The sequence below is a fragment of the Acomys minous genome, assembly GCF_964271855.1.
Source record: "Acomys minous genome assembly, chromosome: 10".
Classification (NCBI taxonomy): domain Eukaryota; kingdom Metazoa; phylum Chordata; class Mammalia; order Rodentia; family Muridae; genus Acomys; species Acomys minous.
The window spans coordinates 58,360,863-58,384,999 of NC_140491.1; the positions used below are offsets into that span (position 1 = coordinate 58,360,863).

General features: G+C 41.1%; 1 protein-coding gene and 1 long non-coding RNA gene across 5 annotated transcripts in view; both read left to right on the forward strand.

The window, feature by feature from the left end:
- Positions 1–1,058, forward strand: part of LOC311606291 — a 66,497-nt gene extending 65,439 nt beyond the window's left edge. Inside the window, exon 5 of the long non-coding RNA XR_014782290.1 lies at positions 975–1,058. This is a non-coding gene — a long non-coding RNA (uncharacterized lncRNA). The remainder of the gene's footprint in view (positions 1–974) is intronic.
- A 124-nt stretch (positions 1,059–1,182) lies between these two features.
- RTN4 (reticulon 4) overlaps positions 1,183–24,137 on the forward strand; it is a 57,314-nt gene continuing 34,359 nt past the window's right edge. The window contains exons 1-4 of one of the 4 annotated variants that reach the window (XM_084797497.1): positions 1,183–1,847; positions 13,966–14,022; positions 14,878–16,634; positions 16,743–17,256. In XM_084797497.1, coding sequence (XP_084653623.1) covers positions 1,325–1,847; positions 13,966–14,022; positions 14,878–16,634; positions 16,743–17,256 — 2,851 coding nt within the window. In that variant the 5' untranslated portion in view covers positions 1,183–1,324. Of the gene's footprint in view, positions 1,848–13,965; positions 14,023–14,877; positions 17,257–24,137 lie in introns of all 4 variants that reach the window. The other 3 variants (XM_084797496.1, XM_084797498.1, XM_084797499.1) reach the window with 3 other exon arrangements.

Here is a 24,137-nt window from a genome sequence, read left to right on the forward strand (position 1 = left end):
GAACATTTGGAACACAGGCAGTCCTCTCTCCAGGCCTCCAGAGTAGGCATACACCAGGATTTTTTTTTTTAAGGTGTATCAGAAAGATAAAAGGACTCTCTGAAACTCTGGGTGTAAATTCTTCTATGGTCTCTAACCATTTTCTTTAAAAGTGCAGCTTTGGAAAAAAGTACATCAGGAGATACACTGTTCCAGCATTTCAAACCAGTGAGTGTCGGGCTTCCTCACTCCCAGGAAGCCTGAATCATCCCAAGTGTTGATTCATTGGCCTAAGGTGACTGAAAAGAAGTGAACCATTTTGCCTTCCAAGGCATCTGTTTCAGCGTCCCTTCCCCCCTCTCCCTTTCTGGTGACTCATTCTCCTTGCACTTTAGAATCCACCAGAAGGCAAGGCCAAAAGCCCTCTTTGGAAGAAGAGGGTTCTAGCAATGAGCCCCAGGGCTACAGATAACCTAGCACAGCCCTTTTGTCTATCTCATTCCAGATCTGTAGTTTAGAAAGGGAGTGAACGTGAAACTGTCAAAAAAAAAATGGGGAGGAGGGTTTTTTTTGTTTGTCCTCGTTTGAGGTGGTGGTAGTTATGAGTTGGGAGTTTGTCTGAAAATATGTCTTTTATTTTAGAGATCCTAAGGCCTAATTCAGTCTTGTTAGTACCTTTCCTCACTGAGTCCTTTTCGGGGAGGAAACTTTCCACTCCTAGGTCCCCGGGGTAACGCCCTTCCGCAGGCTGGTTGGAAAACTCTCCAAATCCTCAGGCCCGCAGCCCGCCCCTTTTCGCAGCACCATAGACTAAAATCCAGCTGTAGGCAAGGCCAAGTCCCCACCCCGATCCGCATCTACTCAAGGTGGGGGGCGGGTCCCAGCTCTAAGCCCCACCCTCCGAACGCCGCCAGCAAGGGGAGGAAGCGCGGCAGGCCCCGCCCACCCTCTGTTGCTGTTGGACAAGCCCGTTGTCCATCTTCACCATCCCGCAGCCTATTGGCTTTCTGTCTCCCGCGCCAGCCAGCCCTCCCCAGCCAGGAAGGTGAGTCACGCCAAGCTGGGCGGAGAGTCTGCTGGCCTCTCTCTCTGCATCGCTCGTCTGGGCGGCGGCGACGACGACGACGGCGGCTGCAACTGGGGACAGGGCGGGTGGCGCATCTCGAGCTCGGAGGCAGGAGGAGCAGGAGTCTCATTGTTCCGGGAGCCGTCGCCCCTGCTGGTTCCTCGGCTCGGCCTGCCGGGCCCCTGTCCGTCTTGCCCAACCCCCACAACCGCCCGCGGCTCTGAGAAGAAGCGGCTCCGCGGCGGCAGCAGCTGCAGCATCATCGCCGACCCGCCAGCCATGGAGGACCTAGACCAGTCGCCTCTGGTCTCCTCGTCCGCGGACAGCCCGCCACGGCCTCCGCCGGCCTTCAAGTACCAGTTCGTGAGGGAGCCCGAGGACGAGGAGGACGAGGAAGAGGAGGAAGAGGAGGAGGAGGAGGACGACGAGGACCTGGAGGAGCTGGAGGTGCTGGAGAGGAAGCCGGCAGCCGGGCTGTCCGCGGCTCCGGTGCCGCCCGCTGCTGCTGCTGCGCCGCTGCTGGACTTTGGGGGTGATCCGGTGCCCCCGGCGCCCCGTGGGCCGCTGCCGGCCGCGCCCCCCGCCGCCCCTGAGCGGCAGCCGTCCTGGGAACGGAGCCCCGCGGCGCCCGCGCCGTCCCTGCCGCCCGCTGCCGCAGTCCTGCCCTCCAAACTCCCCGAGGACGACGAGCCTCCGGCCCGGCCCCCGCCCTCACCGCCTGCGGGCGCGAGCCCCCAGGCGGAGCCCGCCGCGCCCCCTTCCACGCCGGCCGCGCCTAAGCGCAAGGGCTCGGGCTCAGTAGGTGAGTGCCGCTCGCGCCCCTCCCTCTTTTGTGTCTTTGGCCCGGGGAGGGAGGGAGGGCGGGCAGGGCTGCTCCGGACCCTAGGGGCTTTGTCTGGGAGCGCCGGGGCGATGGCGCCCCCGCAGGCGGGAGGCGGGCAGAAGGGTGGGGCGGCCGCGGAAGCCTGGGGGGGGGCCCTTCATTGTCTGTTCGGTGTTTCGGGGAGCAAGTGCATCTCAGCCAAATCTCTCGCTCTTCCTTCTGGTCCCCATTCCATCACTCTCCCGAAGTTAGGCACCACCGCTCTCAGCAGCTAGGTGTGTATCGAGGAACTAGGGCTATGGTTTCCTTGGCCTGGGCTGGCTTGGAGAAGGGGATGGAAAGGCTGTGGCCCCCTAATCCTTTTATTTAAAGAACGGGCTTTTCGTCGACTACTTCACGGTTTCTCCTAGGGCCTGCCTTCCTGCCAGGCGTCGGGGGAGGGGGAAACCCATTGCACTAATCCCCTCCCCCTCCTCTTACTGGTGGGGAACTGGCCTTGCTGCCAATGTCTATACTGTGACCCAACTGCAGTGAAGGGAGAGCGCCTCCAGTGGCGTGGTTCCAGGAGAATTGGGAGGGAGAGACTTTTGGTGAAGTTCTGGCACCGCCCAGCTCATTTGGGCGTAATGTGGCGACTCCTACACCAGCCAGAGAAACGAGATCTGGGCATCGTGTTCCAGTGGGTGCAGTTTGCCAGGGCCTCAGTTGGGCGGTAAAATAAATTGTCACATGTCAATGTGCATCTCTCAGCCTCTAAATACATCGCAATTGACTCTTAGAGAAAAGGCAAAATGGTTGACCTTAGAAAAGAGGAAACCTGTGGATTCCTGGTCAGGACTTGGCTGGTTGAAATTGTGGTAGATTTATCCTGAGATATTATGAAACGTTTTGAGACAGATGTTTCATATATTGGTTAGAAGCGTTAGTTTTTGTAAGTAATATGATTTAGATCGACAATATACAAGTCTGTAGTTTCCAAGGTATTGTATGTTCTAATTTTTAAGGGAACATTGTTTTATTACCTTTTTTATTTTGGAAAGTAAAAATCAAATTTCATAAAGAGCAAGACTGCATACTAAGTACCTTATTGCTTTGGGAAATAGTGTCTTCTAGCAGTAAGACCCCCAATTTTTGTAAGTTATAGTAAAAAATTAAGTGGTATAACTGCCTGCTAGGAAACTTTCACAACATTGCAAAATTTAGGAGGTTTCATTTTCTAGAAAAATAATATCACCCTGAGAGCACCCTTTTTTTTTTAAACAATTAACTTCTTTCACAATGGGGAAAAGGAACCAATAGCGATGTTTCTGGGTAACATTTCATTATGGGCATGCTCAAAGGCACTGTTCAAAAACAATTACTACAGTAAAGAATTTAGAAGGTGGAGACTACCTTAGTTTTCCATTTTTCTTAACATTTTTTTGAGGGGAAATTAAAGTATAAAAACTAAAGTATTAAATAATTTAAACTAGAAGCCGGGTGTGGTGGCATACGCCTTTAATCCCAGCACTTGGGAGGCAGAGGCAGGCGGGTCACTGTGAGTTCGAGGCCAGCCTGGTCTACAAAGTGCGTCTAGGACAGTCAAGGCTACAACACAGAGAAACTCTGTCTCAAAAAAAAAAAAAAAAATTAAACTGGAAATGTAATGATTGGCCAAAGTACTTTTCATCTTCTATACCTGTGTGGAAGCAAGAGAATAGCGCTGCCCTTTGAACACTGAGGGGACTCAGGAAACGACAGCATTTTCTTGAAATCTTGACTGTTACCATATTAAGTTTAGAAGACAAAGGAGAACATTGCCTATCCAGGCATTCTGTACTGATTGTATTTATTTGGAAACTTCATTCTTTTTATTGAACACAAGAACAGTGAATGTGGTCGTTGATAGTTAAATCATTTCAGTGTATCTAGAGTTCTTAGTGCACTGAAGAATATGTTCATTGGCTGAACCCTGTTATCGATTGCCTAGGACACTTTACCTTACTAAGCACTGTTTTAGCCTTCCAGGGCGTGGCAGTGAAGAAGACCCATGCTTCCCTCATGGGAGTAATACACAAAATAAACACTTTAAAAATGAGCTAAAAATGATGGTGTTATGAGTAATGTAGCAGCTTGAAGGAATGAGAACAACTGAAATATGTGGATCCTTTTTAAGGTTGCTTGATGATAGGAAGAATAACTTGAGGTTTGAGCTGCAAAGAAAAAAAATTTTTAACGAATTCCTAGGGCAAAGGCCCCAAGGCAGGAATGAGCTGTTTATTAAGTACAAGAAAACTGTGGCAGAGTGCAGAGGTGGTTTAGAGCAGGTAATTAGGAGCCTCTTCAGGCCATGGTAAAAAGTATGGCTTTAAAAAATAGTTATTTGGAGCTGGAGAGATGTATTAACAGTTTAAGGGCACTGTCTGTTTTTCCAGAGGTCCTGAGTTCAATTCCCAGCAACCACATGGTGGCTCACAACGGTCTGTACTGGGATCTGATGCCCTCTTCTGGCATGTAGCAGGTGTACATGCAGATAGAGCACTCACACAAAAAATAAAAATAGTTATTTTAGGAATATGTTACTTAAACCATTATGTTGTGATATTGGAGTACAAATGTAGTTTTGAGGCTCATTGTGAGGATTAGTGAGAATAAAGACAAAGATGAGGAACATTCAGTACATGGTGAGACAAACTGGAAGAGGGGCTATGGCTCCTTAGTACCCGTGTTTAACTTTGCTATTTACATTCATTTTTAGTTAACTCTCACATCCTTTAGTTAGTAAGTTGTAATTTTTCTGTTTGCTATTGTGCTCAGTCTCTCCATTATAATGTAGTAATTGATACTGAGAACTGCACCTTTTATTTGATGACCATTTTTCTTGGAAGAATGGTTCATTTGTTCTAACAAACTTAGAAATTGATTTGAGAGAAGTGCAAACATAAGTTAAGATGACTAAACTGACCTCTAGACACATTGGTAATGTGAAAGTGACTAAAGTGTATGAGATAGGTTGGTTGGGATTCATACTTTAGCTCATATTCTGCCATCCAAAGCTGCTCTTATATCATGAAACCAAAATTGTTCTTCCAAAAAAAGAAAAAAAGAAAGATGATGTGTACATATGTATGTACACGTGCCAGGAATGAGAAGAGGGCATCTTTGTTGTTGAGCACAGTCCTTTAGATGTTGTTGGTACTCAGCTTGATAATGAAATGTTATGAGTTGTATAGTCTGATTTACTTAGTTAGCTTCAAAAGAAAAGAGATTCATTTAGCTTCTAGTTATGGAGATTTCAAGGCATGGCATCACCATCGGCTTGGCTGTGGTAAAAACCTTATGGTAGGTCTTAGCACAGTGAAGAGCCTGTGCTAGAGGACCACAATTACATGATGAGATGGCAAACACGGGAAGAGGCAGAAACCAGTCTTGGCCTTTTAGAACCATCATCTTGTGAGAACTCTACTTCCTTCATCCTTCCTGGATGGAGTACCCCAAATTACAACCACTTCCCAGTAGTCTGCTCTCTTTTTATCCCTGGGCATTGAATTGATGGTCTTGGGTTTTTTGTTTTAAGTACTTATGTATACAGTGCTCTGCCCACATGTACACTTGCATGCCAGAAGAGGGCATCAGATCACATTATAGATGGTTGTGAGCCACAAAGTGATTGCTGGGAATTGAACTCAGGACCTCTGGAGGAACAGTCAGTGCCGTTAACCTCTAAGCCATCTCTCCAGCCCTGGTCTCCTGTTTGATAGTGAAGCCACTACAATATCTGTTGAAATAGCTACACGAGACCCAAGTTTTCTACAGCACTTTCAAACAGTACTGAAATAATAAGAGAAATATCTTTTCACTAGCTTTTCTATGTTGGACTCTTGCAGATTGTACCTCTGTTAGAAGTTTTTGGTTATCTGTTTAGAGCTCTATGGAAAAGCATTTATATGTGCGAATCTTTTCACTTTGTACCAAAGCATCTGCAGAGGTCCTGGGGACATGGCTCAGTTAATAGAGAATTGCCTCAAGGATACCAAGGCAGAGGAGGGCATGGTGGCACAAACCTTTAATCTCAACAGTCAGGGAGGCAAAGGCAGGCGGATCACTGTGAGCCTGAGGCCAGCCTGGTCTACAAAAGCAAGTCCCGGACAGTCAAGGCTGCACAGAGAAAACTTGTCATGAAATCCAAAAACTAAAAAAGGATACCAAGGCAGGAGTTTGATTTCTAGCATTACAAAAACCAGCAATACTGCCACACCTCAAGTAATCAAAATAAATAGATGCAAAGAATGCCACAGATACAAAGCACAGTATTCCTCTCTTATCTCCGGTTTCACTTCATGAATTTAACTATTTGATGTCAAGATTCTAGAAATAACTCATTAGTTATTAGCTAAATTACATGTTGATCTGATTAGGGTGATAAAATTTTGTGCCATCCCCCTCCTTAGCCAGGGATATAAATTATTTCTTTTGTCCAGTATATCTATGCTCTATGTGCAACCTCCCAGTTTGTTTCTTAGATACCTCCTTCATTATGAGATAAACTAGTGATTTCAAGTGAGTTTATATTCAAAGAGTAGTGAGATTAGCAAAGCTGTAAAGTTACTTCCCTTGATGAAAATGTGAAAATTTATAAGTGTATATGCATGTAGGAAAAAAATGAGTTTATTCAGAGTTTATTACTATCTTCTCTGGAAATATACCTCTTGGTTGATGGAGAGTCTATGACCCTTATTTCACTTAATAATGGCTCCTATGTGCAAGAGTGGTGGTTTGGCACTTCTCATAAGCATAACGGTGAAAGTACCCAAAAAAACAAAACAAAACGAAACAAAACAACCCAAAAACCCAACAAAACAAACACAAACCCTTGGAGAATAAAAAAGGACCATATTCATATAGCTGTTATTAGTTATAATGTCTTTCCTTGCCTGGTTTATATATATAAAATGAACTTGATCAAAAGCATAGTATATACAGAATCAAGTACTATTTCAATTTCAGATTCCACTGGCAATAGTAACTAGTATCTCATAAATAAGGGGGACGGCTGTATTTAATCACTTCTGCTCCCGTAGTTACGTAGCTTTTTCTGTTGTGAATATAGGCACTGTAGTATAGAATATATCCATTCAAGTAAAATTTCTAGGTCAGAGGATACTCTTATTTACAGTGTTGGATGCTAACAGATTACCCATCAGAGAGGTGATAAAGCCTGTATTGCTAACAACATTGTGTTAAAGTACTAATTTTTTTCTTAAGCCTTTATCAACATAGTGCACTGAAAAACTGGCAAATGGTTTATATTTAATGTTATAATTTACACTTGTAAATATTCTGCATAGGCTTAGGTTGCCAAAATGTTTTTTTATAATCACTACCTTTGCCTATTTGAGTTTTGATTTTTATGGCTGCTGGATCCCTTGAGCTTATCATAAGTTAGCTTAAATTGTTTTTACAAAATTATTTTGTATAGATGGCTGTTTTGCCTGCATGTATGTCTGTGCACAACTTGCATGCACAGAGGCCAGAAGAGGACGTGGGAGTCCTTGAAACTAGAGTTAACAGGTAATTGTGAGCTGCCATGTGGGTGCTGGGAATCAAACTCCTCTAGTCCTTTCAAAGAGCAGCCAGTGCTCTTAACTGCAGAGCCATTTTTTTTCCAGCCTAGATGATTAAGTTTACAGACGTTTTCTCTAGAATTCTTTTTATTGTTAGTACTTTTATGATTATATTTTAATAGACTGATTAGTTTGCTGCTTAGTTTGTTCTGGAGCCTGAGGTTTACTGATACAACTTTCATGATTAGCTCCATTTATTGTATCATCTCTTTGAACTATTATGGAAATATCCTCTATTCTGCTCTGCTTTGTCTATAAACAAGGACCAAGTTGTTATAATTATAACTTGAAATAAAATTCTTCATGATGGAGCTTTTTCAATCTCTTTTCCTGGATACTTATATATGTACAATTTTACTGGTTTGTAAAAAAATACTAATCTGGATGCTTCTGTTGTTATAGTAGGTTATATTATATTTATGGGTTAATCTTAAATAATTGATAATATTTTAAGACTGGTACTTTGTGTTTTTCTACAAACAAAGTTTTATTTTTTATTTTTTATTAATTTATTCTTGTTATATCTCAATGGTTATCCCATCCCTTGTATCCTCCCATTCTTCCCTCCCTCCCATTTTTCCCTTATTCCCCTCCCCTATGACTGTTCCTGAGGGGGATTTCCTCCCCCTGTATATGCTCATAGGGTATCAAGTCTCTTCTTGGTAACCTGCTGTCCTTCCTCTGAGTGCCACCAGGTCTCCCCCTCCAGGGGACATGGTCAAATATGAGGCACCAGAGTTCATGTGAAAGTCAGACCCTACTCTCCACTCAACTGTGGAGAATGTTCTGTCCATTGGCTAGATCTGGGTAGGGAAACAAGGTTTATTTTCAATGTATAGATTAAAAAATTAACCTGTTATATGGCTTTATTTACTTTGTCTATGTGTGTGTGTGCGCATGCATATACACTCATGCACGATGTGGATGTGAGAATGTGGAAAGTCAGCAGACAACTTTGTGGAGTTGGTTGTTTCCTTCACTTTCATGTCAGGTTGTTACACACGACCCTCTTAGCCATCTCATCATACTAAGATTTTGCTTAGTATGAAACATTTGAAGTACTGGATTATGTAGTTGTTTAACTGTTTAGTTCCCACAGATCATAGGATGACTGAAAAAGATTTCCAAAACCATTTTTTTTCTGTTGAAAAAGAGAAAAAATAGTGTTTTGTACTCTTGAAGTAAGAGCTACATCTCTAAAATGCTGGGTCAATAACTCCAGAGTAGGCAGGACATGCACATGTACATACATACATGTAGGCAAAAACACTCACACACATAAAAGTATTTTAGAAATGTAAAAGGTCATTTAAACATTATAGATTGCATAGATCTTAAGTGCTTGTTTTGATAGATGCCCATACTTTTGCCTCTGTGGAAATGTAGAATTTATTCATTCCTTGAGAAAGCTCATATGAGTCCTCACTGGTGAGGTCTGTAGTTCATTTTGGACATTACTCTGCACCTCCACTTTAGTTCCTTCCCAACCATTATTGATTCTTTTGCTATCAATTGTTGTTGTTTGTTTTTGTGGAGCATTATAGGTATGGGATCATGATGCATAACTTTTGTTTCTGTGTCTGACTATTTGCTTCAAATATGATATTTTTATATCAATGATTTATTTTTTTAAGGTATCAGTAATGAGGCTTTTTTTGTTTTGTTTTGTTTTTTTATCCTAAGACTATATGACAGTTTAGTCACTTGCCTTTTGTTGGACATACTTTTGGCTATTTTGAACAAAAGAATGTTAAGATCATTTTATAGATATTTTTGTAGGTATTCAGTTTCTCTTGACAAAATACTTGAATATTGCTGGGTCATCAGCCAAACTGTTTTCCAGGGTGAGCACTCTGTCAACAGCTAAGGATTCTGGTGGCTCTACATTCTTACCAAGATTGGATATTAACAGTCTTTTCAATTTTGACCTTTTAGTGATATGTAGTACTTTTCTCACCATGATTTTAATTTATTGGGACGGGGTCTCTTTCCTGAACCTGGCAGGCCTGGAATTCTCAGAGATCTGACTGCGTCTGCCTCCTAAGTGCTGGGATGAATGGCCTCTGTTACCATGCCCAGCTCATTTTAGTTTTTGTTTGTTTGTTTGTTTTTGAGACAGGGTTTCTCTTATAGTCCTGGCTGGACTCGCTCTGTAGACCAGGCTGGTTTTAAACTCAGAGATCTGCCTGCCTCTGCTTCCCAAGTGCTGAGATTAAAAACGAGCACTACCACGCCTGGCCCCAGCTCCTTTTCCTTTTCCTTTTCCTTTTCCTTTTCCTTTCCCTTTCCCTTTCCCTTTCCAGACCAGGCTGCCCTCAAACTCACAGCTATCGGCCTGCCTCTGCCTTTCGAGTGCTGGGATTAAAGGTGTGGGCCACCACTACCCAGCTACCCTTTCTTTTTACAGGTAATATTTACTTAGTGTGAGCTAAAACATCTTTGTTCTTTCCATCTAGATGTTTAATAGTATTAGTTGCTGTGCTTGTATGAAGCTCTATTTTGAATTAAACTTTGCTTATGGGATATGAGGTGAGTTAGCTGGCCAAAGAGAGACACGATGCCTGCCTGCCGAAAACAGAAAGGGCGCACTATAGCAATGACAGTCAGTAGCTTTACTAGGCTTTATTACAGGGGAGGACTTTTGAGCTGAGTGAAAATGAAATTTTTATACTACAAAGTGAGTATATGTGTTCTTTGTTGTAGAGGACACTGGTGCTATTTTCTAAGACCTGTTCACGGTAGCACAGTCTTTGAAAAGCTAGAAATAGCTCCGTCAGGCAGTGTCCAGGCTTTCCACTCTTAAAATATGTGAAATCCCAAGAAACCCATAGGGAACTATTTCTTGATTCTTTGAATTAATGAACGTTGATGTGTCTATTGATTTCAGGATAGAAATTTTTATGTCTCTTGTTAGATTTGTGACTAAGCATTTTAGGTCTTTATTGCTGTTATGATACTTCCCTTCCCCCCCCAAGATAGGTGTAGTGGTGTGTGCTTTTAATCTTAGCTCTCAGGAGGCAGAGGCAGGCAGATCTCTGTGAGTTCAAGGCCAGCCTTGGCTACATGCAAAGTCCCAGGACAGCTGGAACTACATAGTGAGGCCCTTTCTCAAGTTTTTTCCCCACCATGTTTGTTCCTATTATGTGGAAATGTAGTTTGAATTTTGTGTGTTAATTTTGGACCTGCCCTTACACCCTTGATAAGTTTGCTTTCTTTCTAGAAGTGTGTGCCCATTTTGGGTCCAGTTGTATATTTTGAGTATTTTTTGCATCAGATCTTCCAGCATTGTCTGACCTGCACAGTATTCATTTTGCTGACAGATTTGGACTAAGCATTTGCTGAGTTTTGTGCATGTGCAGTGTAGTCCCACAGTTGTTTAAAGGAAACCTTGGAGCCTTTGCTGTCAAGCTTTTCTTTGTATGCTGGCCTGCTCTTCAACATCTAGAAACCCTTGTAGCCTTCCTAACATAGCAAGACTGAGTTCTTACTCTTGAAGCTGTGAGCCAGGGAGTGTTTTAAGTGTCCCAGGACGGCCTGTTTCTTGTCCAGTGTCTCAAGGTAGTTGCTTCATATATTTTTGCCCTATTTTACTTATGTTGTAGTTGTGCTGAGATTACAGGCATACACACCAATGGTTAGCTTTTGTTTCATTCAGTAAAATTTGGTGATCTGAGTACTTACTTCTCAGAAAAGGAGTTTTTCATCTTTTTATAAGCTTAATTAGTATATATGTAAACTTCCTCAGAAATGCAGTGTTGCATTTTTTTAAATTTACCACAGTCTCCCTGATTATACTCATTCATGTGCAAAAGTGAGGATCTTTTACAGAAAATGACTTATCATCAACAGCTGTTTTTCAAAACAAGAAATACTCTTAGGCATTTTTAGACTAAAATTTCTAACCCCTTCTGCAGCAGTTTGAGATGGATACTCATGTTTTACAAGTGAGGGACTGATGAGGAAAGCTAGAAAACAACTTCCCAGGCCATACATGCGCATAGTAGACCTGAGATCTGAATCCATTTCGACCCATAGTCCTCCATTGCTCTGTTTTGTGATCAGTTCTGGAGGAGTCCAAGTTTACATAATGAGGATTTGTTTTTTAAATTAATGTTTGAAACACCAACTTAAAAGCCTTGGTTACTCGGCCAAATGCCAAGTTTTTCTATGGAAAAGATTCTGGTACTAGATAAAAATAAGACACATTTAAAGAGATCCTTGGAAAATTTGGCACAATTTTTAATTTGTTTTGTCTCTAGTTTTAACAGTAGCTTCTGAACCAGTGACTTCTAAATATATTATGTAGAAGGCACCATTCTGTTAAAGAATTTTGTAATGGGTCCATCTAATTGAATACTTTGGTTCTGCCTTTTGATCCCCTTTTCTTTCTTTCTTCCTTTCTTTCTTTTTCCTTTTGTTTTTGTTTTTATATTCAATATCACTGATAATTATCTTTGTTGGCTTGGGACACTTAGGAAGCTGTAGACACTTGGGAAGAGAGCCTTAAATGCAGGACTGTCTATATTAAGTTGGCCTGTGAGGCTTGTCTGTACAGGATTGTCTTAGTTAATTGATGTGGGAGGACCTAGCCCAGTGCAGGTTGTACCATGCCTTAGGCAGGGCTTCCTGAAATTTCTAAGAGGGCAGAAATGGAGCTGCACGTAAACAGTCTCCCCCCCCCCCTTTTTTTCCTGTTGCCTGGTGTGATGTGACTAGCTGTTTGATGTTCCTGCTGTGACTTCCCTACTATTTAGGGCTGTAACCTGGAGTTGTAAGATAAATGAATCCTTTCTTACCCAAGTTGCTTTTGTTAGGGTATTTTATCATAGCAAAGGAAAAGGAGAGATACCTAACAATTAGTAAAAATGTGTACATGTATACTGTAGAAAATTTCCTAAGGCATTGCTGTCTTTCTGTTTTGGGTGAATATTCTTTCCTACCTAGTCATAGTTTTAGGTTATAAGAGCTTATAGATTTTACTGTTTTTAGTGTTGTGATGATGCTTTTTGTTTGTGATCAGTTACTTTTACCTATGGTGTTGAAACTGGTCTTGAACTTGTGAACTCAAGTGATTCTCCCTTCTGAAGGCTCCTGAATAAGTTGGGACTGTAGGTGTACACTACCATGACTAGCTTACACAGAGACACTTTCAACATATTTCCGTTTTATTTTATTTTTTTCTCTCACCATCTGTCTGATGTAAGAATACTTACAAAATATGGCATTGTGCCCTGTGGAGATTAGTCACAATTTATTTGACATTATGAAATTAGCTTCCCTATTTATCCAGGGGACTTGGAAGATAAGTCCATATTCATGTTAGCTATGTACATCTCTTTTATCTGTTTTAATCAGCCTTCTCTGTCTTGTATTTCCTGGAAGAAGTGTCTTTCCAAATTTATTGGGTCCTCTTTCTTTTTGTACCTTGAATTATTTCAAGTAGTCTTATGCTAGAGTCTTTTTCTAGTATAAAACAGAAGATCTTTAGTTTTCTGAACCTTGTAACCACAAGTACAAAATGGTATTATATAGAGTTAACACTAATAAAAGTATATTGTCTACTTGAGTTGACTGTACAAAATGTAAAGTGGGTAATTTAAACAACAGATATTTTCTCAAAATGCCAGAGATAAGAGAAGATTGAATTCAGCTTGTCAGCAAGGTAGATTTTATTGTGAGGCTGCCTCTTTCTTCCTGTGCATGGTCTCTGTCTCCTCTTGTAATAATCGATTGGGGCAGAGCCTCACATTCAGAACCTCATCTAACTCACATCTAATGTAGGAGTTAAAGATTCAACATAGGAAATGAGGACAGGGCACAAACATTGCCGTATTTCACGTAATAGGAAAGAAAAACTGGAGCTAAATTATACAAATGCCTCATGCTAGTCATAAGTACTTAGTTTTTTTGTTGTTGAATTTTCTTCCTTCAATCTTATAAAGGAGGACTATTACCACCATTATGACAGTAGTAAGTAAAGTAAATGTTAGGGTATAAAGTACTTAATGAGAAGATAGCTAATGATAGTAGGAGGGGTTGGTTTTATTTCTGAGTGGCATTTGGACAGTGGCACATATGACTATCGTCAACACTGTACAGTGACTGTACAACTGCTTTTAAGAATGTAAGAGTAAATACATAATTCTCTGGGAACAGTAAATCAGAGTTATTGATTGTATCATATTTAATCATTTAAAGTTATGATTGGAGTAGGACAAGACAGTTTACCTAACTGCAAATATAAATAAAAGCCTTGAATGCAGTGTATTAAGTGATGCTACTCTGTGGTCAAAATTCAGTATAAATATGCTTGTGTTGCCTCTTAAAAAATGACTAACATTTAGTCATATGTGAGAACTAGCTATTTCTAACTCCTTTCTACCTTACTCAGCCTTTTGGTTAACTCATTATGAACTGCCCCTGGCTTGTTCTCTGCCCTCACTTCTCTAGCCTGCTTGTATTTCTGCTGAGGTCGTATTCTGTTTGTTTTTCAGATGAGACCCTTTTTGCTCTTCCTGCTGCATCTGAGCCTGTGACACCCTCCTCTGCAGGCAAGTCCTTTCTTCCAGCTTTTGTCTCTGTATTCTACCTGTCACTTTAATGTTAACACAACAGAGTACTTTGGATTTACTGGAAATTAGCATTGGTCCAAGAATGTTGGCTTTTTTTTTTTCCTGAAAACAAAATGAAACAAAGCCTAAATTTGTGTTTTATATGCTGCATCCAAGGGAGAGTTTGATTCCTAACTGAAATGATATAAGGAATTCTTGGACTCTTGATTTACATTTATATAATAACAATTCATGTTCTTCAAATAATCTGCCTTTGTTATAGCCACTGACCTTTATGTAAAGGAAGGCCTGTCTCTGGCTTTTGATAATCCAGTACCATGTCTAGTCTATACAGCTGGTTATTCATCAAATCTTATTTTCTCTTTAAACTATTTAATAAGAGTAGCTTTTTATAGTTAGTAACACCTGAGGTTTTTCTCAGATTTGATTTTTGTCTCTGCTTCTGAAACTGCATGTTACTTTTTTAGGTACTTCAGATTAACTATATTTATAGGGTACATTATTCATTGTTGCACGGTCAGGTCTAGCTAATTAGTATATCCATCATCTTAGATGTTTTTAATTTCTTTGTAGTGAGAGTATTTAGAGCTTTCACTTGGCTTTTATGTGGTAGACAACATATTATTTCCTATGTTGTGTAATAGCCATGTGCCTTTAAAAATTGACAATAGTTGAATATTTTCAGTAATGATCCAAGTCTGTTTGTATTTAACTTATTAATATTTCACTTTAATAGTAAGTCTTCACTAACACTTTTATGAATCTGTCATAAATCTTGCATTATCTCTGAGAACACTGGCATTCTCTAATTTTCCTTTCTATCCATGACTACAGAAAAAATTATGGATTTGAAGGAGGAGCCAGGTAACATTGTTTCGTCTGGTCAAGAGGATTTCCCGTCTGTCCTGCTTGAAACTGCTGCCTCTCTTCCTTCTCTATCTCCTCTCTCAACTGTTTCCTTTAAAGAACACGAATACCTTGGTAACTTATCATCAGTGTCATCCGCAGGAGGAACGACGGAAGAGACCTTAACTAAAGCTTCTAAAGAGTTGCCAGAGAGGTCAACAAATCCATTTGTAAATAGAGCTAGAACAGAGTTTTCAGAATTAGAGTATTCAGAAATGGGATCATCTTTCTATGGCTCCCCCAAAGGAGAGTCAGCCTTACTAGGAGAAAACACTAAGGAAGAGGTAGTTGTGAGGAGTAAAGACAAAGGGGATTTAGCTAGCAGTGCAGCCCTTCATAGTCCACAAGAGTCATCTGTGACCCTTACTAAAGTGGTTAATGAAGACAGAGTTATGCCTCCAGAAAAGACAAAGGACATTTTTGATGAAATGCAAAAGTCAGTGATAGCACCTATGAGGGAAGAGTATGCAGACTTTAAGCCATTTGAACAAGCATGGGAAGTGAAAGATACATATGAGGGAACTAGGAATGTGCTGGCTGCTAGAGGAAATACAGAAAGTAAAGTGGACAAAATATGCTTTGAAGATAGCCTGAGCCTGGAGCAAAAGAGTCCTGGGAAAGATAGTGAAAGCAGCAATGACGATGCTTCTTTCCCCTGTACACCAGAGCCCATGAAGGATGGCTCCAGAGCGTACATCACATGTGCTTCCTTTACCTCAGCAGCTGAAAGCACTGCAGCAAATACTTTCCCTCTGTTAGAAGATCATACTTCAGAAAATAAAACGGATGAAAAAAAAATAGAAGAAAGGAAGGCCCAAATTGTAACAGAAAAGACTAGCCCCAAAACATCAAACCCTTTCCTTGTAGCAGTACAGGATGCTGAGGCAGATTATGTCACAACAGATAACTTATCAAAGGTGGCAGAGGCAGTAGTGGCAAGCGTGCCTGAAGGTCTAACCCCAGATTTAGTACAGGAAGCTTGTGAAAGTGAACTTAATGAAACTACAGGTACAAAGATTGCTTATGAAACAAAAATGGACTTGGTCCAAACCTCAGAAGCTATACAAGAATCACTTTTCCCCACAGCACAGCTTTGCCCATCATTTGAAGAAGCTGAAGCAACTCCTTCCCCAGTTTTGCCTGACATTGTTATGGAAGCACCATTAAGTTCTCTCCTTCCAAGTGCTGGTGCGTCTGTGGCGCCGCCCAGTGTCCCCCCACGAGAAGCTCCTCCTTCAGTTAGTTACGACAGTTCAAAACTTGAGCCTGAGAACCCCCCACCATATGAAGAAGCCATGAATGTAGCACTAAAAGCTTTGGGAACAAAGGAAGAAGTTAAAGAGCCTGAAAGTATTAATGCAGTTGTTCAGGAAACAGAAGCTCCTTATATATCCATTGCATGTGATTTAATCAAAGAAACAAAGCTCTCTACTGAACCCAGTCCAGATTTCTCAAATTATTCAGAAATAGCAAAATTTGAGAAGTCAGTGCCCGATCACTCTGAGCTAGTGGAGGATTCCTCCCCTGACTCTGAACCAGTTGACTTATTTAGTGACGATTCAATTCCTGAAGTCCCACAAACACAAGAGGAGGCTGTGATGCTCATGAAGGAGAGTCTCACTGAAGGATCTGAGGCAGCAACACAACACAAATATCAGGAGAGACTTAGTGCTTCTCCTCAAGAGGTAGGAAAGCCATATTTAGAGTCCTTTCAGCCCAATTTACATATTACAAAAGATGCTACATCTAATGAAATTCCAGCATTGACCAAAAAGGAGAAATTTTCTTTGCAGATGGAAGAGCTTAATACTGCGATTTATTCACATGATGACTTGCTTACTTCTAAGGAAGACAAAATAAAAGAAAGTGAAACATTTTCAGATTCATCTCCAATTGAGATAATAGATGAATTTCCTACGTTTGTCTGTGCTAAAGCTGATTCTTCTTCTAAATTAGCCCAGGAATACACTGACCTAGAAGTATCCAGCAAAAATGAAATTGCGAATGTCCAGAGTGGGACTGGTTCATTGCCTTGCTCAGAATTGCCCTGTGACCTTTCTTTCAAGAATATATGTCCTAAAGATGAAATGCATGTCTCAGATGAGTTCTCCAAAGATAGGTCCAGTGTATCTAAGGTGTCCTTATTGCCTTCAAATGTTTCTGATTTGGGACCTCAAACAGAACCGGGCGGCGTAGTTAAGCCCAAAGTACATACGAAAGAAGCAGAGAAAAAACTTCCTTCTGATACAGAGAAAGAGGACAGACCACTGTCGGCTGTGTTTTCAGCAGAGCTGAGTAAAACTTCAGGTAATCAAGCCATGCACCGTCTCACCAACTTACTGGTTTACTATGGAACACAAATAAGATTTTGTGACATACATTTATAGTGTCTAATACATCACATTGGTTAGAATCCTTTTTATTTAGTTAATAAAGTTTTAGTTTTATGAGGCTAGAAAGATAATCTTAGTAGTTAAGAGCACTTGCTGTTCTTTTATCCTCTAGATAGACCAAGTTCACTTGCCAGCACCCACATGGTCACTCACAACCAGCTCTACCTCTAGTTCTAGGGGATCTGATACCCTTATGGGCACCAGACACACATGTAATGCATAGATATACATGCAGGTTAACACACACACACACACACACACACACACACACATATATATAATTATTAAAAAAGTTTTCCTTCCAGCCAGGTATGGAGGTACAATATCTATAATGTCAACTGCAAGCTGGACTCTAAGGCAGGAGGATTATTGTGACTTTATCTCAAAAGAATAAGGGTACAAAAAAGTTTTGTGTTATTTCTACCCACTCCACTTCTATTCAACAGCACCTTTTTTTTTTCATCCTTGCTGTTAGCTTTTTCATAGTTAACATTTCATCATGGAACCAGGAGAGAAAATTAGTAAAATTATCTCCCTGATGCATTTTTTTTCTTCAGTGTTTCCTGGTAACATGACAAGCGGGGGATATTAAAGCAGTATTTTCAGATGTGTTTATTTTTGTCTTTGAAATGTTTTCATATCAAATTTGTGAAGCGTGACTATCTCTGTAGCATGCTTTTAGTATTTATTTATTTATTGATTGATTGGTTTTTCAAGACAGGCTCTCTGTGTTAGCCTTGGCTGTCCTGGACTCAATTTGAAGACCAGGCTGGCCTTGAACTCACAGCAATCTATCTGCCTGCCTCTGCCTCCTGAGTGCTGGGATTAAAAGTGTGCACCACCATGCCTGGCTGCTTTTAGTATTTAAATATAATACATTGTTTTTCTAGTGAGAGGTATGAGGCTAGAAAACTAAGTATAGGCTTTTTTCAGGAAAGTGATTATTGAAGCATGCTATCAATTTATGAAAAGCTCAGATTTTCCACTTATACTTTTGACTCACCATTTACTATGCTTGTTTTGTACATAATTTTTTTTCTTTGCTGTGTTCTATTACATATGTAGCAATTGTGTTGTATTTACTGAGTATACTTACATATTAGAGATGGCTAACATCAGACTAGTATAGAAATTAATTCTGTTACAGAGGAGATTCTGAATATTTAGATAATAAGTTGAGCATGGAGATTTCTTGTTTGATGGAAGGACAGTGAGGCAAGAGAGTTGAGAATAATACGAATAAAGTAGTTGGAAGTCACTGAAATGACGGGCTGGCATGCAGGCAGAAGTGAGTAGGATGTTGATAGGAAGAAGAGTAGTAAATCAAGTGAATTCGAGGTCCAAATTAAATCTTAAGAACCAAAAGTGGTAGGAATAAAAATATGACTCTTAGAATGTTGTGGGAAAAATAAGATGTATGTGTCGGGTATTGAATTTAATAATTTTAGAGCAGAAACCGTTCAGGTTGATAAGTGACCAGTGTTTGGCAATGAAGAATGGTAAGGGACATCAGTCCTAGACAGGCTGGCTAAGTAGACTCCCTGAGTCATGCAAGCTTAGACTTTAACGAGAGGCTCTGCCTCAGGAAACAACTTAAACAAATGCACACCCCCCCAAAACAAACAAAACAGAAGGACAAGAGTCTGTGGTAAAAGGCACTTAAGTAACTGATGGGGAGAATCGGCAAAGGCTGTAAGAAAAGACGGCGTGACATAGCCAGGCTTCTGAAAAGATTGATAATATATATATATATCTGGAAGCCGCATTATTAAAGAGTACTTGACACGCCCTGTCTCCAGTTGTGCAGGGTACAGGAGGGTGTGCAGCCTCAGAAGCACCACAGGGAAAGCAGTGCCAAGGAAGAGCCAGGTTTTAGTGAGAGAAGAAATGGAGACCTGCAGTGGCGGTGGCAGCGCACGCCTTTAATCCCAGCGCTCGGGGAGGCAGAGGCAGGTGGATCTCTGTGAGTTCGAGGCCAGCCTGGTCTACAAAGCAAGTCCAGGACAGCCAAGGCTACACAGAGAAACCCTGTGTCAAAAAACAAAAACACCAAACAAACAAACAAAGAAATGGAGGAGTAGAGGAGATGGCTCACAGTGCAGTAGGTTTCCAGCAGCACATTAAAATGGCTCTAGGGAAACAGTAGACACGCCAGTGAAGCACTGAGCAGCAACAAAGCACAGTGTGGGAGTAAAGGCCCAGGAGAAGTAGGCATGCAGGCTCCTAAAATTACTGAAGGAAGACCCCAGACAAAGAGCGTTTATTTTTATTCTGTAGAAACAGCCTGCCTGCAGGGTCAACCATCCATACAAAATGAAGGCAATCAGGAGGAAGAGTAGTAGCTCCAAGGCTCTTTTAAGGGTTCTAGGGAATCCTATCTGTGTCTACCTGACTCTAACTGGGATTGGCTGGTTGCCTGTGGGGGGGGCCGGGCTCTAGCCTCCAGGCTCTAGCCACCACCAGCCTTTTAGCAATGTATGGTCCTCGCAGTGACCAATACTGACATACCTATGGAATTGCCTTCTACCTTCATGCTACCTCCCAAAACTTAATTGAATTTTATTTTTCTTTCTCTTTCTTTCTTTCTTTCTTTCTTTCTTTTTTTTTTTTTGAGACAGGTTTTCTCTGTAACAGAGGCCTTGGCTGTCCTGAACTCACCAAGATCCACCTGCCTCTGCTGGGATTAAAGGCATGCATCACCATTCCTGGCCATAATCTAATTTTCGTATTTCTTAGCTTGATTTTGGAATCTGTAGCCCCTGGTTTAGAATTAAAAAAAAAAAAAGAGAGCAGCAATGTCTTTGAAAGCTAAGTGAAAATGAAGAAGGGGTTTGGGTACTCACTTTTAAGTAAACAATATTTTTTTCAAGGAAATCATTATTCATGACTCTTTAGCTCAACCTTTTCCCCCTGAATATATGTGGAGACAGAAGCAGAGTGTGTGTGTGCCCTTGAGGTTGATGCCACCACTCTCTACCTTGTATTGAGGCAGCACTCACCAATGGCTGCCAAGTCTGCTCTGATGACTGTCACTGCTTCTCACACATGGGGCTACAGGTGGGTCACTAGGCCACCTGGCTTTTTGTGGTTTCTAAGATCCAAACTCTGGTCCTTATGCTTCTGTGGCAGGTGCTTATCTTCTGAGTCATCTTTCCAGCCCCATTTCTAGAAACTGATTTAAATTAGATGATAAAATTATAGATATATTTAGGGTAAAATGTGATAGTCTGATAAATATGTAATGAACAAAGTAATTAGCATTCCCGTGTCCTTAAACATTGCATTTTGTTCAGTCGTGTGTGTGTGTGTGTGTGTGTGTGTGTGTTTTGAAACAAGGTTTCTCTCTGTAGCTCTGGCTGCCTTGGAACTCACTCTGTAGACAAGGCTGGCTGTAACTTAGATCCTCTTGCCTCTGCCTTCTGAGTACTGAGACTAAAGGTGAGCACCACTACTACCTTGCCTTTTCAGTAATTTTTAAACTTATATTAGCTATCATGTCCACTCACTGGGGAATAGAACATAATTTGCATGTAACAAACAAAGCCTTTAATCCCAGCACTCTGGAGACAGAAGCAGGCAGATGTCTGAATTTGGGGCTAGCCTGCTCTACAAAGTGAGTTCCAGGCTAGCCAGGGCTACACAGAGAAATCCTATCTTTAAAAAACAAAAACAAAAACAAAAACAACCAAAAACCACAAAACAACAGCAACAAAAACAAACAAAAGGGAAAAACCATAAGGGAAGTAAACAGTGTTTGTATAAATAATTTGGATGACATGAATTCAAGTCTTCTCACAAGTTGGTTTTCTTTTCTCTATGAAGAGTGGGGTTAGTTTAGATTTTTCTGCTTGATAATTTCCTTAATTACAAGTATTTATTAAAAGCAGTTACTTAAAATTGCTTTGGTTTAGTTGTTTGAAGTTACTATACTATATTAATTTTCTTTGGGGGAGGGCACAAAAACAACCTTTGTTATTTTGGCGCATGCGCGCGCACGCGCGCGCACGCGCGCGCGCGCACACACACACACACACACACACACACACACACACACCCCTACTTATGCATGCATGCATGCAGGCAGGCAGGAATGCACAGGGTTTTGTTAGAATGGCTTGCAGGCTGTGGTCCAAGTAGTTCAACAATGGCTGTTTCTTCATAGACAATCCAAGGATCTTGGTCAGTCTACAAGACTGAAAAGTCTCAGCTGTCCCAATCTTGTGCTAGAATCTCTGTTCATTCCTATGAGAGCTGCTGGTCTTCAGTCTGTGTTGGAACCTCACAGAAGTAGATTCTAACACCAGCGAAAAGTCTGCCTTAGTAACCAGACAGATGAACTTGCCAGGGAGAGTGAAGAGAAGCAGGCGAAAGCAAAAGCTTCCTCCTTTCATGCCCTTTTATGTCTTCCATCCTCAAATGGTCAAATCAAGAAAATCTCCCACAGCTGTGGCCAGCTGCTTGGGTTTTAGTTGATTTCAAAGGTAGTCAAGTTGACTACTAACATTAGTTGCACAGGCCCACCTCTTGTCAACTTGACAAAAAAAAAATCACATATTATGCTTAGTTTCTAAATAAAAACAATAGCCAGGTCAAAATTCTGCCTTCCAGCTACTCTGAATAGAGCTGCAGTGTTTTTAGATTCTGTTTTGATGGATATTACAGCCAGAATGTAAACCTCTTGAGATGAGTTTGGTAGTTTATCCTGTAATCCCAACCCTGAGGGGTGGAGCCAGGAACATCACAAATTCAAGGCCGTTTTGGTACCATTCCAGTTTGAGGTTAGCCTATTTTTTGAAACAGGGTCTTTCCCCTAAACTCAGAGTTCTCTTCTTTTGTCTAGGCGGTAGGCAGGAAGGCCCAGCAGTTCTCTTGTCTCTGCCCTTCATAGTACTGAGGCTAAAAGTCACACACAAGGACCATATCCAGCTTCTTAGGTGGGTGCTGGGATTTGAACTAAAGTCCTTACAGTTGCAAGTGCTCATAACTATTCAGTCATCTCTCCAGCCCTGAAATAATCTTTCAGTGCTTTTTTTATATCACTGTAATCAGGTTGGCTTATGTAGCTAGGAGTGACCATTCTGTGGCTGGAGAGATGAATACTTGCTTTTGAAGAAGACTGGGATTTGCTTCCCAGCATCACATGGTAGCTCTCAACCATCTTTAACTCTACTTGCAGAGGATTTGGCAGATAGCCTCTCTGATCTCCTTAGGGAACCAGGCATGTATGCAGTATACATACATAAACACATCAGAGTACTTAAAAAGAATGACCACAGACTTCTCACTGTTTCCACCTTCCAAATACCGGATTGCAAGCAGTACCACTTCATGCAGTGCTGGGGATTTAAACCAAGGCTTCATACATGCTGAGTACGCACTGCCAACTAAGATGTATTGTGCATGATAGTGTGTTAAATAAGTACTTAAAACTCTTTTGTGTATGAGTGTTCTGTCTGTGTGCATGTGCACCATGTGGGTCTGGTGTTTGTGGAGTCCAGAAGAGGGCCAGAGATGGATTACAGAAGGTTGTGAGCTGCCATGTAGTGATGTGAACTGAACCCTGGTCCTTTGCAAGAATAACATGCTCTTAACTGTGGAGCTATATTTCAAGTGACCACATTCCCACCATATTCCTCTATTCCTCTTACTCCCTCCTTTATCAGTGCCCTTGATTCTTCTAGAAGGGTTTAGTGTCTACTTTTCATAACACAAATTATGTATGTATACTACATAATTATATGTATATAAATCTAGGAATTATGTACTGTCTTTCTGAGGCTGACTTAATTCCCCTAACACAATTAACTTAGTTGCATTTATTTTCCTGCAAAGAACTTCATTCTTTAAGGCTGAAGAAAAATGTTATTTGTGTATGCATCCCATTTTCGTTATCCATTTCTTGGTTGGTAGACATTTAGGTGGGTTTCATGATAGCTACTGTGAATGGCGCTGCACTGATGTGCAAGTTCTTTCTGCAATACAGTAATTCGGAGTCCTCCAAGAGTCATGGGTCATCTGGGTCATGTGCTTACTGTTACTTTTTATTTGATTTTATTTAAGATTTGTTTTCTTTTATTATATGTGTATGAGATGTTTGCCAGGATTTATTTCTGTGTACTGTGTGCATTCCTGGTGCCTTTGAAGCCCAAAAGATCCCCTGGAACTGGAGATTCAGATGATTGTAAGTCACCATGTAGGTGCTAGGAACTGAACTAGTGGGTCCTCTGCAAGAGTACCAGCTGCTCTTAACCCCTGAGCCACATCTCTGGCCACTATTGTTTTTGAGGAACCTTCTCACTGAATTCCATCGTGGATTAATTAAAACTCTTGTTATCTAATTAGAAAAAACCCTTTATTACATGTGTCTATTTTTTGTTTGTTTTTTCCTTTCTTATTAGATTTTCTTAAATATGCATTTATTTTAGACTCACCAAGATTGGAAAGATATTTTCTTTAAGGCTGCCAAATTCAAATATCCAAAACACTATGAATGTAACATATATATAATTCCTGATTTGTTTCATGGTTCTTCTTGCTGTAGGTAGTTTATTGTATATATGTGTATTGTTTTCTGTGCGTGCATGCTTATTCTTGTGCCTGCCTCCTGTGTGGAGGTCAGAGGACACGTTTGAAGAATCAGTTCGTTCTTTCTTCCATGTTGGTCCTGGGGGTCAAACTGAGGTTATCAGGCTTGGCTTTCCTGGCTGCGCCATCTCGCTAGCCTGCTCTGTTTGCTTATTTAGTAACTGTGGTTGTGACTAATGTAAGATGATTGGCCTCTTCATTAGTTCAATT